Genomic DNA, 13156 nt, shown 5'->3' with positions numbered 1-13156 from the left:
CCTAGTGTAGAGTCCTTGGGTTACCTGAGAAGGAAACTGAGGCAGGCACACTAGTCATGCCATGGCCTGTCACAAGAGGGTGCTCCAGGTGAGTGGTGGCTCTATGACAGGAACACTATTAAATTGGCCCAAACAACCTTAACTCTGCCCCTGTCCAGCCACCAACCTCCTTGGAAGGGTGCCATATTTTTCCATCAGCCTTTTTCCCCAGTGAGTTGCTCCTAAGCACGTGTTCATTTCCCAGGGCTTGGGGAACGCGGCAGCCCTCGGGCTCAGCTCCCATTTGGGAAAGTGAGCAGCAGAGAAGCACAGACCTGGCTCCCCGGGCAAACCATGAACCACTCCCTGTCCAAGCCAGCCAGGGCACTGGTCCCCGCGCACAGTGGGCTGAGGGCACTTTCCAAGGCTTTGCTGGGGCTCTAGGGCTCTTTAAAAATGGGACACATGGTGAAGTTAACCCTCTTCGGCTGACTCAATGCCGCACAGGTACGTCAGTCGGGAATGCGCATGGGGGGGGGTTGTTTGCAGCTGAGGTTGTAGCAGGTGCTTCCCTAACAATGGGGAAGGGGCAGGGAGGAAGCCAGGCTGGGGGCCCACACATTGTCATGAGCTAACTTGGCCTGCAGCGCCATCCGGCAGGGGCCCGCTCAAGTGCAAAAGGGGTTTAACCATGACACGGGTCTAGGACAGGCGCAGTAACCAGCCAGGGCAGATCCAGATGGCAAACCAGGCGAACAATACCGATCGCCAGTCACACCCCTGCCCTGCTCGCCATGGGGCTACTTTCATGGCTGTTGGGGGCAAAGTTCCCTCTAATTTTTCACAGGCCGTGTGCGCAAAAAATGTCTTCTGTGCAAATTGTGCACGCCGTGTGCACGGGGTTCAGGGTCTGTGTGCGCGCGCATGCGCACAGCTTTGTGGGAACAGTGGTCAGGGGGTTCCCTTATCCTGCCCAGCTACCAACCAGCCTGTCCATAGGCTTCTCAGCCTGGGCCAACCCGACCCGCTCGGCCTCCTGAGCGGCTCCCCAGGGGAAGCTGAGCAGCCCCCTTACCTGCGGATGCACCGAAAGGCCCAGGCCCCGCTTGTCTGATATGATCATGGTTATGATGGTCTTCAGGACGGTGGCAAAGAAGGTGTTCACGCCAAACACCAGGGCACAGAGCTCTTTGGAGAGGGAGGTGGCAATCTGGAAACTGCCATCGAAGCGAGAAGAAAGCAGTCACTCAGCTGGACAAGGCAAAGCCACGACCGTACAAATACCGACAGGGCGTCTGTGTCTGGCGGCGAACATACGGCCAGCTCCTCAGCCAGTGCCGTGAGCGCCCTGCCTGGCCCGGCCGAGGGGATCCGTTCCCCTGTGCATGTGACACGTCCATCTGTTTATAGGGCAGGGGTGGGAGTTCCTGGCTAGGGCCTGTGCGACCCAGCTGGGATCTCTATGAGAGGCACAGGGTGGGCGTTATCAAGCGCCTAGTTACGGGAGCACTCAAGGCGCCCAGGGTCTGAGAGGTTGTGCTCACTCAGCACCTCCCAAAATCCCACAGGAAATACGCCACGTGGAGTTCCTGGCATGCCCACCTCCTGCCCTAGGCTGGCAGAGCCTGGCACTGCTTCTAACTGCGCAGTGCCCGTGGCCCAGTGGGCTTCTCTCCGCTGCTTCAGCCTTCAGGGAGGCAGACCTGCCCCCTCCGCACCAGGGCAGCTCGAGCCCATCTAAGCCCTAGAGGCTGTGCTTGGGGGGTGCTGCGGGCCTGGGACTCCTGCAGGCTCCGGTTCCAGTGTGCTTTGGGCTGCAGGGAGTGGTGCTGTTGTGCCCACGCCTGTAAGGGGCTGGAGAAGGCCGGTGCCATGCGAGCTGCGTCCATGGCACTGCCAGCACGGCCGTGACCTGCACCAGCCCAGGCCTGGACCAGTCAAGGGCCAGGGGCTTGGGAGGTACATCACTGGAAACGGTCCCACCTACAACTCACACGAACCCCCTGTGCCACCCAGCCCCACTAGGCACTGCGCCAACCTGGAGAGCGAGGGTCAGCAGGCCTCTCTGGATGTGGGCTGAGGGGCCCCACTGGAAAGCCCCGGCTGCACTGGCCCTGCCCCTCTGCTGGGAGCCCAGCCCCCAGGCGCAGCTCAGGGCCAGCCGCCAGCCCCGCGCCGCAGCCCACGTTCTTTGCACTCTGATACCAGCGCGCCTGCCGGGGGGGTGGCAGACCCGGCGTCCAGCTGCAGCCAGGACTATACACCTGTGTCCGTGTCACTAGTGGGGGACCCAGCAGAGCGAGACCCCCCCCAACTCACATGGCTAGAGGCACCAGGAACTGGTAGGAGCCCCTGAACAGGATGTAGGCCCCGTAGCAGAGCCAGATGTTGCTGGTGGTGCTCATCAGGAAGAGGAGCCCCGCCTGGAAGGCCGTCACGCCGCCGATCACCAGCTCCGACCACAGGGCCCAGCGGATCTTCACGTAGCCCGCGGAGAAGGCGGTGATGGCACCTGGGGAGACAAGGCGTCAGTGACTGCAGGAAGTAACCCGGGGCCACACCGAGATGGCAGCATGCAAGGAACAGATGCAGGCAGCTGGGCCTCTGTAAGCACAGCGCTCACCTGCCCATCTGCCCCAGAGAATGAGCAGCAGGCCCAGGGCATTCACAGTCACTCTGCCATGGCACTGCCCTCCCAGCCCTGCCACGTCCAGCACAGCCCTGGCTCTGCCTTTCCCGTGGGACACACTCACTTGGCAGGCACCAGTACGGCTGTGAGCGCGGTGCTGCGTGGAGTCTGGGGGGCCGTGCTAAGCGCTTGCGGCCTGCCATGCAGCCATCACCGCTCTCTGTCACCTCCCTTCAGCCAGCCCTCAATGCAAAACAGCAAAGGACTCACTTCTCTGCCAGCAACTCCTCCCGGACCGACAAACTCACTGCACCCAACACACTGCGCTCCTAGGAGTGATCCACAGAGCGTCCTGTGACGGCTCAAGTGCTGACACACTGCTGGCTAATGCCACTGTGAAATGCACGTACCGACACTAGCAAAGGAAGTGTGCAGATGTGCTGAAATCATGTTTTAAAGTTTGTCCCAAGGCCGTGTGGACAGCCCGGGCTTGTGCCCGACACATGCCTGGCTAGTCCCCTCTCCCTGATGGACAGCGACGATGCAAGCCCCACTGGCATGTGACGTGAACAGGAAAAGCAGGCTGATGGGAAAGCAAGGGGGAGCTCACCCGAGGACAAGCAATGGGGGAGAAGAGCCTTACGAGGGGCTGCACTTCAGCAGGGGCTCAGACCCCTGGCTCATCGTTCACCGAGGACACTAGCGGGCCACGTGGGCTTGTGCTGTGGGGCGGTTGTTCGGGGGGAGAAGGTGCTGTAGACAAGGACTTTAGCCTGGCAGAGTTCAGTTTAGACTCTAGGAAGCGTTATCCCCTTTGTTTTACATGTCACCTGATGTTCTTATTACTGGTGCTCTTAAATTTTAACCTTCGTAAATAAACTTCTGTTTGTTGTCACTGACTCGCTCTCCGTGCTGAGTTGTTCTGAAGGCCTGACCCTGAGCTGTGCCAGTCAAGCTGGGTGCATGCTGTCTCTCCGGGAACAGCTTACCTGGTCACTTCTGAGCATGGCAGCGACAGGGGCTGCGCCACGACTCGGGGCTTGCTGTGTGTCTGTCACTAGCCTGCACCGGGGGGGCGAGTCTGCGGAGACCGGGAAGTCAGTGCTTGTGGGTCCAGAGGCTGCTGGTTTCAGGGAGCAGAGCTACACACGCACAGACAAGACGGCTTCCTGCTCAGGGCAGCCGGTGGTGAGGCGTCTCACAACCCGGGATGCCCCTCGGGAGCAGCACACAGCCACCTCAGCCCCCTGCGGAGTCCAGATGGGTCCCATGAGGAGCATGGCCCACGTGCCAGGAGGTTAACAGGTGTGAGCTGTTGCATACCCAGGAGTTTTAACTCAGAGAGTCCCTGGGAGGAGGTTCAGTGGCTAGGGATGCCCCCTGGCTAAGTGCTTTCCCAACCTGCTGCTGCATGGACAGGCCCAGCTTTACCACGGCACCCTCCAGAACCAACGCGGTACAGCCCCAGAGCTCTGGCTACAGCTGGAGCTGTGGGACTGGCTCGGGGCGCGCCTTCTGCAGGCTGCTATGCCATGCATGCTTCGGCTGAGTGCAACAGCTCAGACAGCCTCTGTGCTGCCAGATTAAATCGTGAGCTCAGTGCTCGTGAAAACGGAGGCGAAGCTCTCCAGTCTGGGGGCAGATCGTCTGCCGGGCTCCTGCACTCAGCCCGTGGCTACATGGGCAAGCTGCACCCATGTGACAACCGGAGAGACAACAAACTGGTTTAGTTAAATGGGAGCAAACCCCTTGTGTGGATGCTGATTTGGGGTTAAACCAATTTGGGGTCTAGTTTACGTCACTTAGAGACATGTTTAAATGGCTCTTAAACCCAAATCGGAGCATACACACAGGGGTTGGCATCTCATCCGCTAAGTCATGGGACGCTTTGTGCTGCAGAGAAGACCTTTGCCTGGCAGGGACTCCTAGACCCCGCCCGCTGCCATTCCTGCAGGGGCCTGCCTGGCACAGAAACATGCCGGGCTGGGACACGCAGTGCGAGGGAGGCAGGCTGTGAGCAGCAACTCGCATCCAGCTGGGAGCTAATCCCCTGGGCCGAGCAGCTTTTGTTTCAGAAAAGCCCAGCGAGGTCACATGCGGTGTGTTCCTGGGGAGTGAGTGCCTGGCTCAGAACGTGCCTCGTAATCCCCTTGGCCTCCAGAGCCCCTCCCTCTGTCCCCCTGCCGGGTAGCGCTACAAGAGCCCCCGGAGACCCCTTTGGACACCACGCACTGCAGGGGAGCGAGGGGGACCCCCGGAGGCAGACAGGGCCGTGTACCGAGCAGCGTTGAGGCAGCGTCCACCCCGCCGTTGTAGACCTTCCTGTTGTCCGTGGTAGGGTAAATCTCACTCCACAGGAGCTGCACGTAATAGAGCATGAGATAGTAGCCGGCAGAGTTGAAGATCCACCAGAGGGACCAGAGCCGCAGCTGGGGCAGCTTGGCGATGGTGCCGAGCTCCCTCAGCATACGGAAGAGGGCTGAGCTGCGCCAGCGGGAGGGTGCGGGGGGCACTGGCTTGCCCCCGCCGGGTTGCATCCTGTCCAGCTCCGAGGGCGAGGGGCCGTCACGCCGGTTGAAGAAGAGGCTTTGCTTGGGCTGCTCCAGGAAGAGCGTCAGGACGAGCCCAAAGAGCATGAACCCCAGCGAGACATAGTTGAGCGTCATGAAGGGCACCCCGCCCACCGTGACGCAGAGCTGCCCCAGCACCGAGCTGGTGAAGACCCCCATCAGCACGGCGGCGCGGGAGTAGCTGGCCATGCGCTGGTACTGCGAGGGGGTGACCAGCGAGAAGATGTAGGAGGAGTAGGCCACGCGGGCTGCCATGGTGATGCCGTAGAAGAACTCCATGAACTGCATGGCCAGGATACCGGTGCCGAAGAGCAGCAGCAGCCAGATGGAGATGTGGCTCAGGCTTTGCAGCACCAGCACCGGCTTGTAGCGCAGGTAATCCGTCAGCAGGAAGATGGGCACCAGGACGGCCATGTAGGAGTAGGACAGGACGGGCATGATCTCGTTGGTCACCTGCAAGGCAACGCAAACCAGTGAGAGCAGGAAACGGGCACGCTCTGGGCCCCAACGCTCACATCCACGTCGCCACACGAAGGCTGCAGAGGCAGGTACGCTAGGACGTGGCGCAGGCTGGTGGCGGCTCCACCTTCTGACTGGGGGGCTGGGACCAGGCTGACCACAGACGCCTGAATACAGATCCTGGCACCTCGTTTTAGCCCCCCCACACATCACAACTCTGCGCTGCAGTGCTCTAGCTCAGTGGTCCCCAAACTCTGTGGGGGCACGGAAGAACATCTGGGGGGGCATGGCAGGGCCCGGGCCAGCCCCCCCAAAGGGGCAAGGAGGGAGCCCCAGCTCTGCCCTGACCCCACCCCTGGCCCCAAACCCCAGCCAGAGCAGTAGTCCCAGCTTTGCTCCTGGCCCTCAGCCCCGGCCACGGGCCCCTGCTTTCAGCTCCCAGCTACCAGGACTCCGCTCCGGGCCCGGGGCACAGACACACTCTATTACAGGTCGGGGGGACGCGAGAGGAAAAGTTTGGGCACCACTGCTCTAGCAACAGGACTGCACGAGCTGAGCTTTGGAAGCCGGTCTGCTCTGGAGCCCTGAGGGCTGGGCACTTCAGCAAACTGTTGGAGTCAGAAACACCCCAAATTCCTCATCACCCAGCCAGGGCTTCCAGCATAGCAGCCAAGAACTCTGCCAGGCGAGGATCTGGGTGCAGGGGGAATCGAGATGCACAGGGGCTTCTTGGCGGGTTCTGCGTGCAATGGTAATGGGACTCTGCAGGAGGGCCCAGGTGAAGGTGGTTGGAGCTCAGCGGGGGGGTGGGTCTGGGGGGGATAGAGCTTAACAGGGGGTCTGGGTGTTGGGGGCTTAAGGGGGGGGGGTCCAGATGCTGGGCGAGTGGGGCTTGGTGGCGTGGGGATCCAGGTGCAGCTGATTGAGGCTTGGTGGGGTAGGGATCCAGGTGCAGGGGGAGTAGGGCTCAGCAGGAGGGTCTGGGTATGAGTGAGTCTGGATGCACGAGCGTTAGGTGGATGGTGGAGCAGCTCCCGGTACAGGGATCCCTCCCCCTGCAGCTGAGGAGCGATAGCTGCAGGAAGCGGGGGTAGGGGTTGGAGTTTGCAGAGCTTCCTGCTCTTGCAGCCAGGGAGAAATCTGGGGGTGGGTCTGACCTGGCCCTGGATGCTGTGCAGGAGAAAAGGAAGTCCCATCCTCCCCAGCCCCAGCCAGGCCAAACAGCTGAGCCTGGCTCAGGCTAGGAGCCACCAGCCGGGTCTTCCCCCGTCCCGCCTCCTGCCCCACAGCGATTTACCTCTCTGCAGGCTGCTCTGGGCACCCGAAACATACTGCTGGGGAGGGTCGCAAGACTGCTCTTGTGGCTTCCCTTTGCTTCCCCATTAGAAAGTCTGCAGGGGACATAAATTCTGGGCATGCACAGTGGCGCGGAATTCCCCCAGGAGTATAGATTGCATGAATGCTCCCACAGCCACTCATCAATCACCCAGAGAAAGGCACCAGCCAAATCGCCCCCTCTCCCAGCCTTGTACCTCAGGAATATATCGCACTGCAAGTTTATTAATTGGTTCACTACTTCATCAATGGAGAGTGGATACACACCAGCCTTTGCAAACCTGAGCAGATTTACCAGCCACTGCAAGTAAACTCACTGGTAAAGATAAACAGTAAAACAAGTTTACTAACGATAAAAGATAGATGTTAAGTGAATATAAGTGATAGGCAAAAAGTCAGAGTGCTTACCTAAAGAAAATATAAGCACGCAGTCTAAACTCTCAACCCTATTAGACTGGGCAACATCTAAATTAAGCAGCTTTTCTCACCCCACTGGATATTGCAGTTCAAAGTACACTGATTTCACCCTTGAAACCTGGGCCAGTATCTTCTGTTGGAGTCTTCAGTCTTCTCGGCGTCCTTGTTGCTTGCAGCATAAGTGCGGGGAGAAGAAAAGGCCAAGCATGGGTCCCCTATGTTCTGTTTTATACCCTTAGTCCATGTGCTTGGAGAATACAAGTCCAGGCATGTCTGGGGGCATTGCTGAGTCCCCAGGCAAGGTTGAACAATTCCCCTGGTGTGGCCTTATGCTGGTGAGTCACTGAACTGTAGCTCCCATGCTGAACAATGGTGGTTGATGGTTATTTGTCACCTGCCCGGACACTGGTTACTTTACTTGCTGTTGTCTCTAGGGAGATAATATCTGGCCGATTCCGCAACTCACTGCACGTTTTACTGACAACCATACTACACAATCTCATAACTTCATGTGCGCTAACGATGTACATATTTAGATAGAATAGCGACTTTCAGCAGCTCATAACCTTTCCCCTGATGTCTTACAGGGCGTGCTTCATATGCAAGATCACCATTATATATAAATGAGAAATATGGGGGTCACAGGGCGCTCCCCCAAGGTACAGAGTGTCACAGGAACCCATTGTCCCATAGCCAGCTCACACTGCACTTTGCCACAGAAGCATCTCCGCTCCCTACACCAGGGTACATCCGAAGGGGGGATGATTCAGGCCCTGCTCCCCACCAAACATTCCCCAGTTCCGGTGGAAGTGGGCGGGAGGGCCTGTGGTCAGCCTGAATCTGAAGCCCCCCCCCACCCCAGGCAGGCACGTTCACGAGCCTCTTTCAGTTGATAGAAGTACATGATGCAGGCCACGAGTGGGGAGCTGGGGAAGGGCTTAGGCTGTGCTTCTGGATGACCTTGCACCCAGTAACACGCCTCTATTGAGCAGGTTACGCACTGAGTGCGGTGGGATCCCTTTCAAATGGAGCCGACCAGCCAGCACCGTGCAATGTGCGGGGGAGCAGCAGGTTAATTCCAGCACGGCCTGTCTGTGAAAGCCAGGGGCAAACACTGACTCTCAGAGGTTCTGCTGGAGCCAGTGGGAAAAGGGGTAACACAATCAAAACCGTGTCCTTTCGTACAGGGAGATCTTGGCAGACTATCAAAATGCCGGGACCACTACCAATAACTGGAATATCAGTTAGCATCCTTATTGCCAAAAACAGCTAAATCAATAGAGCTTAGCAGGCCTCTGCAGCAGCCTTAGCATAGCTGAGCAAGCAGCCAAGCAGGGGGGTGACCCACTGTCCTTCGTGGTAAGAGCTCTGGTGAAATTGCTGATCCATGTGATTTAGAAAAACAGGAAGATTATCTGTATCTGCCCTTTGGGATGTGTTCCTCAGGGCCCTTAAGTCATGTGGACTTTGCAAAAACACATCTAACTCATGGTTTGAGGAAACCTCTTGTTTAAACTTTGAAACTGTTCTAACAGATTTTTTTACTGACATGTTATAGTTACCCTAAGCCAAACAAACAAGGAGAGAAAGTATGGGGCCGGTGGACGCAGCGGGAGCACTTTGTGGGCACACCGTAGGGTCCCCAACGGCAGGCAGGCAGACTGGCCAATTGGCCTGCTGTCCTTGTACCACTCGAAGCCAGCTCCAGACTTCGGTAATTATTGATTTTGGGGTGTTTTACGAACCGGTTGTGGATGTGTGGAAGTGATTGAGACTAAATAAAGTGAAAGCGCTCTTGCACTGTGCGGTTTGTGCCAGCCACCTAGCGCTCGGACGGCCGTGTCTCCATGGAGTTATTTCCTGCACCGCCTCGCCAAGAGCAAGTTACCAAGAGCTTTGGGGTCTTAGAATCACGGTTACAGTTTGGGCCCTACGCACAGCAGCAGGCCGCTCGCCGCAGCCTCATTACTGAGGCCAAGCCTCTTAATAAAATCCTGGGTCCCTTATCTCAGTGAATTCAACAGCCTACCTTGTGCTGGGCCCAGCGCTGAGCAGATGCCTTTGCCCGGAGCTCAGCATTCCTTTGCATGAAAATCATCAGCGCGGGGCTCCCAGCCTGGCCCCCCCCCCCAGGCACGCTAGCACGGAGCCAAAGTCCTCTCCCATGCAAAGCCCGTGTTCCTGCCGGCAGTGCAGAGAGCTCCACAGCACGGGAATGCCTGGCACCCGCCCACCCACTGCTTCCCAGCTCCTCTGCAGGGTCAGAGACTGCCTCAGGGCAAGGCCGCCATGCCACAGCCCGGTGTGTACAGGCCCAGCAGACAGCCAACACACAGCACTGTCAATGGGGGAGGCCAGGACTGGTGCGACAGAGGGGGAAGGACTCACAGCCATGGGAGAAGAGAGCAATCTTGAGGCAGAATGTTTCCACCAGGCCGCCCCTACTGAAGGAGTGACTGCCGGGCCTGCGTGTGCCAGAGCCCGCTTCTGCTGCTGGCCCCGGTGTGTGCGCGTGTGCAGGGAGCCCCTCCTGCCCTCAGGGAGCTCAGTGCTGGGCTGACAGCCCAGGACACAGGGCTAAGCTCTGCGGCTTGCCTGGGGGAACGTGAAGAGTTGCCACTGGTATTTTAAGCAGTATAAAGTCTCCTCCTCTCCTCCAGTGCAGGAGAGATGGGGCGACAGCTGGGAGAGGGAGAGCAAGGCAGACTGCAGAGGCGGTCCAGGGAGGCGGAAGCACCCCCGTAAAGAGGGGAAGCACAGGCCAGGTGCACAGTCTGCTCTCAGGGCTGAGGCTTCCTGGCTCATGGAAGATCTCTAGTAGCTGCAAACACACTCTGCACGCACACACTTCAGCCACCCCTTTGTCTCCCCTCATCTTTGTAGCGGTGGCGGCGGATTCCAGGGGATGGCCACGTGGCTCATTGGTTCGGGTTTGCACTCAGACGCAGTGGCCTCTCTCTGCCTGATCTCCCCACACAACGCCAAGAGGGGTGCATTGGCTTCTGGGTAATCACCAGCAAAGAGGGGGAGCACAGCAGAGCCAGGACCCAGGGCAGCAGCAGGCAAGCTTCAACTCCAGAGCTTAGAGAGAAAGGCAAAGGGTTCCCCTAACTAGCACGGACTCAGCAAAAGGGCCTGGAACGGGCCCTCGCCAGCTCTGCCAGTGTCCATGTTAGCACAGGACCCTCACAGCTTACGGCCCAAACCCCGCAATAACACAGATGTGTGCACTGGGAGTGACCTCTGGAAAATCTGCCCTCAATCTCTCTGTATCTCAGTGCCCCCCTATAAAACCACCCCTCCCTGCATGCATGTACAGCTCCTGGCACAATGCGGCCTGTTCTCCCTCAGGCACCAGGCGCTGCTCTCGCACAATAAAGAACAGAAGGGACTCTGGCTAGTGTGCTCATCCAGCCATTCCCAAGCTGCCTGCCTAGGCCAGGAACTGAGCAGTCGGCGTGGGGCAGAGAACAGCAGAAGTGAGTGTGACTTTACCAGGAGACAGTGAAGATCCCAGCCACGGGCGCTCTCCAGCCAAGCTGCTGCTATTTGTTCTTACACAGCCACTGCATTCCCAGCTGCACGTGTCCAGCTCCACACTGCCTCTCAGAAGAGGGTTGGGTGTTACCCATCCAGTGAGAGCCCACAGAGGCTGCGTGCTGGGATACTCCCCAGAGAAGAACCTTGCTACCAGTGGCAAAAGCCTTGTGGATGGGGGAGAAGCGGTAGACATGGTATATCTTGACTTTAGTAAAGCTTTTGATACTGTCTCACATGACCTTCTCATAAACAAACTAGGGAAATGCAATCTAGATGGAGCTACTATAAGGTGGGTGCATAACTGGCTGGAAAACCATTCCCAGAGAGTAGTTATCGGTGACTCACAGTCATGCTGGAAGGGCATAACAAATGGGGTCCCGCAGGAATCGGTTCTGGGTCCATTTCTGCTCAATATCTTCATCAATGATTTAGATAATGGCATAGAGAGTACACTTACAAAGTTTGTGGACGATACCAAGCTGGGAGGGGTTGCAAGTGCTTTGGAGGCTAGGATTACAATTCAAAATGATCTGGACAAACTGGAGAAATGGCCTGAAGAAAACAGGATGAAATTCAATAAGGACAAATGCAAAGTACTCCACTTAGGAAGGAATAATCAGTTGCACACATACAAAATGGGAAATGACTGCCTAGGAAGGAGTACTGCGGAAAGGGATCTGGGAGTCATAGTGAATCACAACCTAAATATGAGTCAACCGTATAACAACGTTGCCAAAAAAGTGCCCATCATTCTTGGATGTATTAGCAGGATTGTTGTAAGCAAGACACGAGAAGTAATTCTTCCGCTCTACTCCGCGCTGATTAGGCCTCAACTGGAGTAGTGTGTCCAGTTCTGGGCGCCATGTTTCAGGAAAGATGTGGACAAATTGGAGAAAGTCCAGAGAAGAGCAACAAAAATGATTAAAGGTCTAGAAAACATGACCTATGAGGGAAGATTGAAAAAACTGGGTTTGTTTAGTCTGGAAAAGAGAAGACTGGGGAGGGACATGATAACAGTTTTCAAGTACATACAAGGTTGTTATGAGGAGGAGGGAGAAGAATTGTTCTTCTTAACCTCTGAGGACAGAGCAGGAGGCAATGGGCTTAAATTGCAGCAAGGGAGGTTAAGGTTGGACATTAGGAAAAACTTCTTGTCAGAGTGGTTAAGCACTGGAATAGATTGCCTAGGGAGGTTGTGGAATCCCCGTCACTGGAGATTAAGAGCAGGTTAGACAAACACCTGTCAGGGATGGTCTGATAAAACTTAGCCCTGCCATGAGTGCAGGGGACTGGATTAGATGACTTCTCAAGGCTCCTTCCAGTCCTACGATTCTATGATTCTGTGACTGCAGCCTCACAAAGCTCCACAGTCATTCAGAAAACCACTTTGGACACCTCACAGGGGCACCAGCAGCCACCGTCCCAGCAAGTCAGTGCAGGCACAAGAGGACACAGCCCTCTAGTCACCAGAGTGGAGAGAGTTGCTGGACAGCGTTACCAGCGAGAGTGCCCAGAGATCATCTCCCCTCCCCACTGCCACCAGCAGGAAGGTGCAGGCAGCAGGGTAGGGGAGACTCCCTGTCCTCAGAAAGACCGGATGCCCCTGCCCTGCTTCCCCACACTTCTGAATCTCCCCAGCCGGCCAGGATTGCTGAGCAGCCGTGGCCTGATAACTGTGCAGAGTCCCCAGACGAGCCTCTCCCGGCCCTCTGAGCGGCCCTGCCCAGGACGGGGAGCGAGTCAGAGAGAGCAGCAATCCCACGCTCAGCCCACGAGGCCAGCAGTACAGGCCCCTTGCCTCCCATCCCTCGCCCTGCCCCTCGCGCTACCACGAGCGGATTCTGCAGAGCACTTCGGGCTGTGGCTCATATGGAAGACACTACCCAAACTAAAGGTGCATCCATTGATTTTCAGGCAGCCGAGACCAGTAGATCATCTCGGCTGATGTAGTCACAGGCATTACACCTAACCCCTAATACTGTTAGTATAATCCCCTAGAGCTAGGGCAAACACACTGACTGGCAGGGCAGCGTTCATCAGACAGGCCTGCTTCCATGGAGCTCTGCTGGTGCCCTCTCTGGCGAGGCTCTGCACATGCACCGGGCACAGAAAGATTAACTAAAACGGGCACATTTTAAAAGCCCTTTGTAAACACGTTTCTTTCTTTATAAGCTCCTTGTTTTTCCCCCTCCCACAGCACATACCCAAACTGCTCACACAGGAAGCC

General features: G+C 57.1%; 1 protein-coding gene across 2 annotated transcripts in view; it reads right to left on the bottom strand.

Annotated features, from left to right (window-relative positions):
- Nucleotides 1-13156, bottom strand: part of SLC19A1 (solute carrier family 19 member 1) — a 40993-nt gene that overhangs the window by 2768 nt on the left and 25069 nt on the right. For both annotated transcript variants that reach the window (XM_037912564.2, XM_037912565.2), the window contains exons 3-5: nucleotides 4887-5631; nucleotides 2299-2491; nucleotides 1055-1196 (exon numbers count right to left, since the gene is read on the bottom strand). In XM_037912564.2, coding sequence (XP_037768492.1) covers nucleotides 1055-1196; nucleotides 2299-2491; nucleotides 4887-5631 — 1080 coding nt within the window. The remainder of the gene's footprint in view (nucleotides 1-1054; nucleotides 1197-2298; nucleotides 2492-4886; nucleotides 5632-13156) is intronic.

The sequence above is a fragment of the Chelonia mydas genome, chromosome 11 (genome assembly GCF_015237465.2).
Source record: "Chelonia mydas isolate rCheMyd1 chromosome 11, rCheMyd1.pri.v2, whole genome shotgun sequence".
Classification (NCBI taxonomy): Eukaryota; Metazoa; Chordata; order Testudines; family Cheloniidae; genus Chelonia; species Chelonia mydas.
The sequence above is the reverse complement of the archived record's forward strand: the minus strand, read 5'-3'. Positions and strand labels throughout refer to the sequence as shown.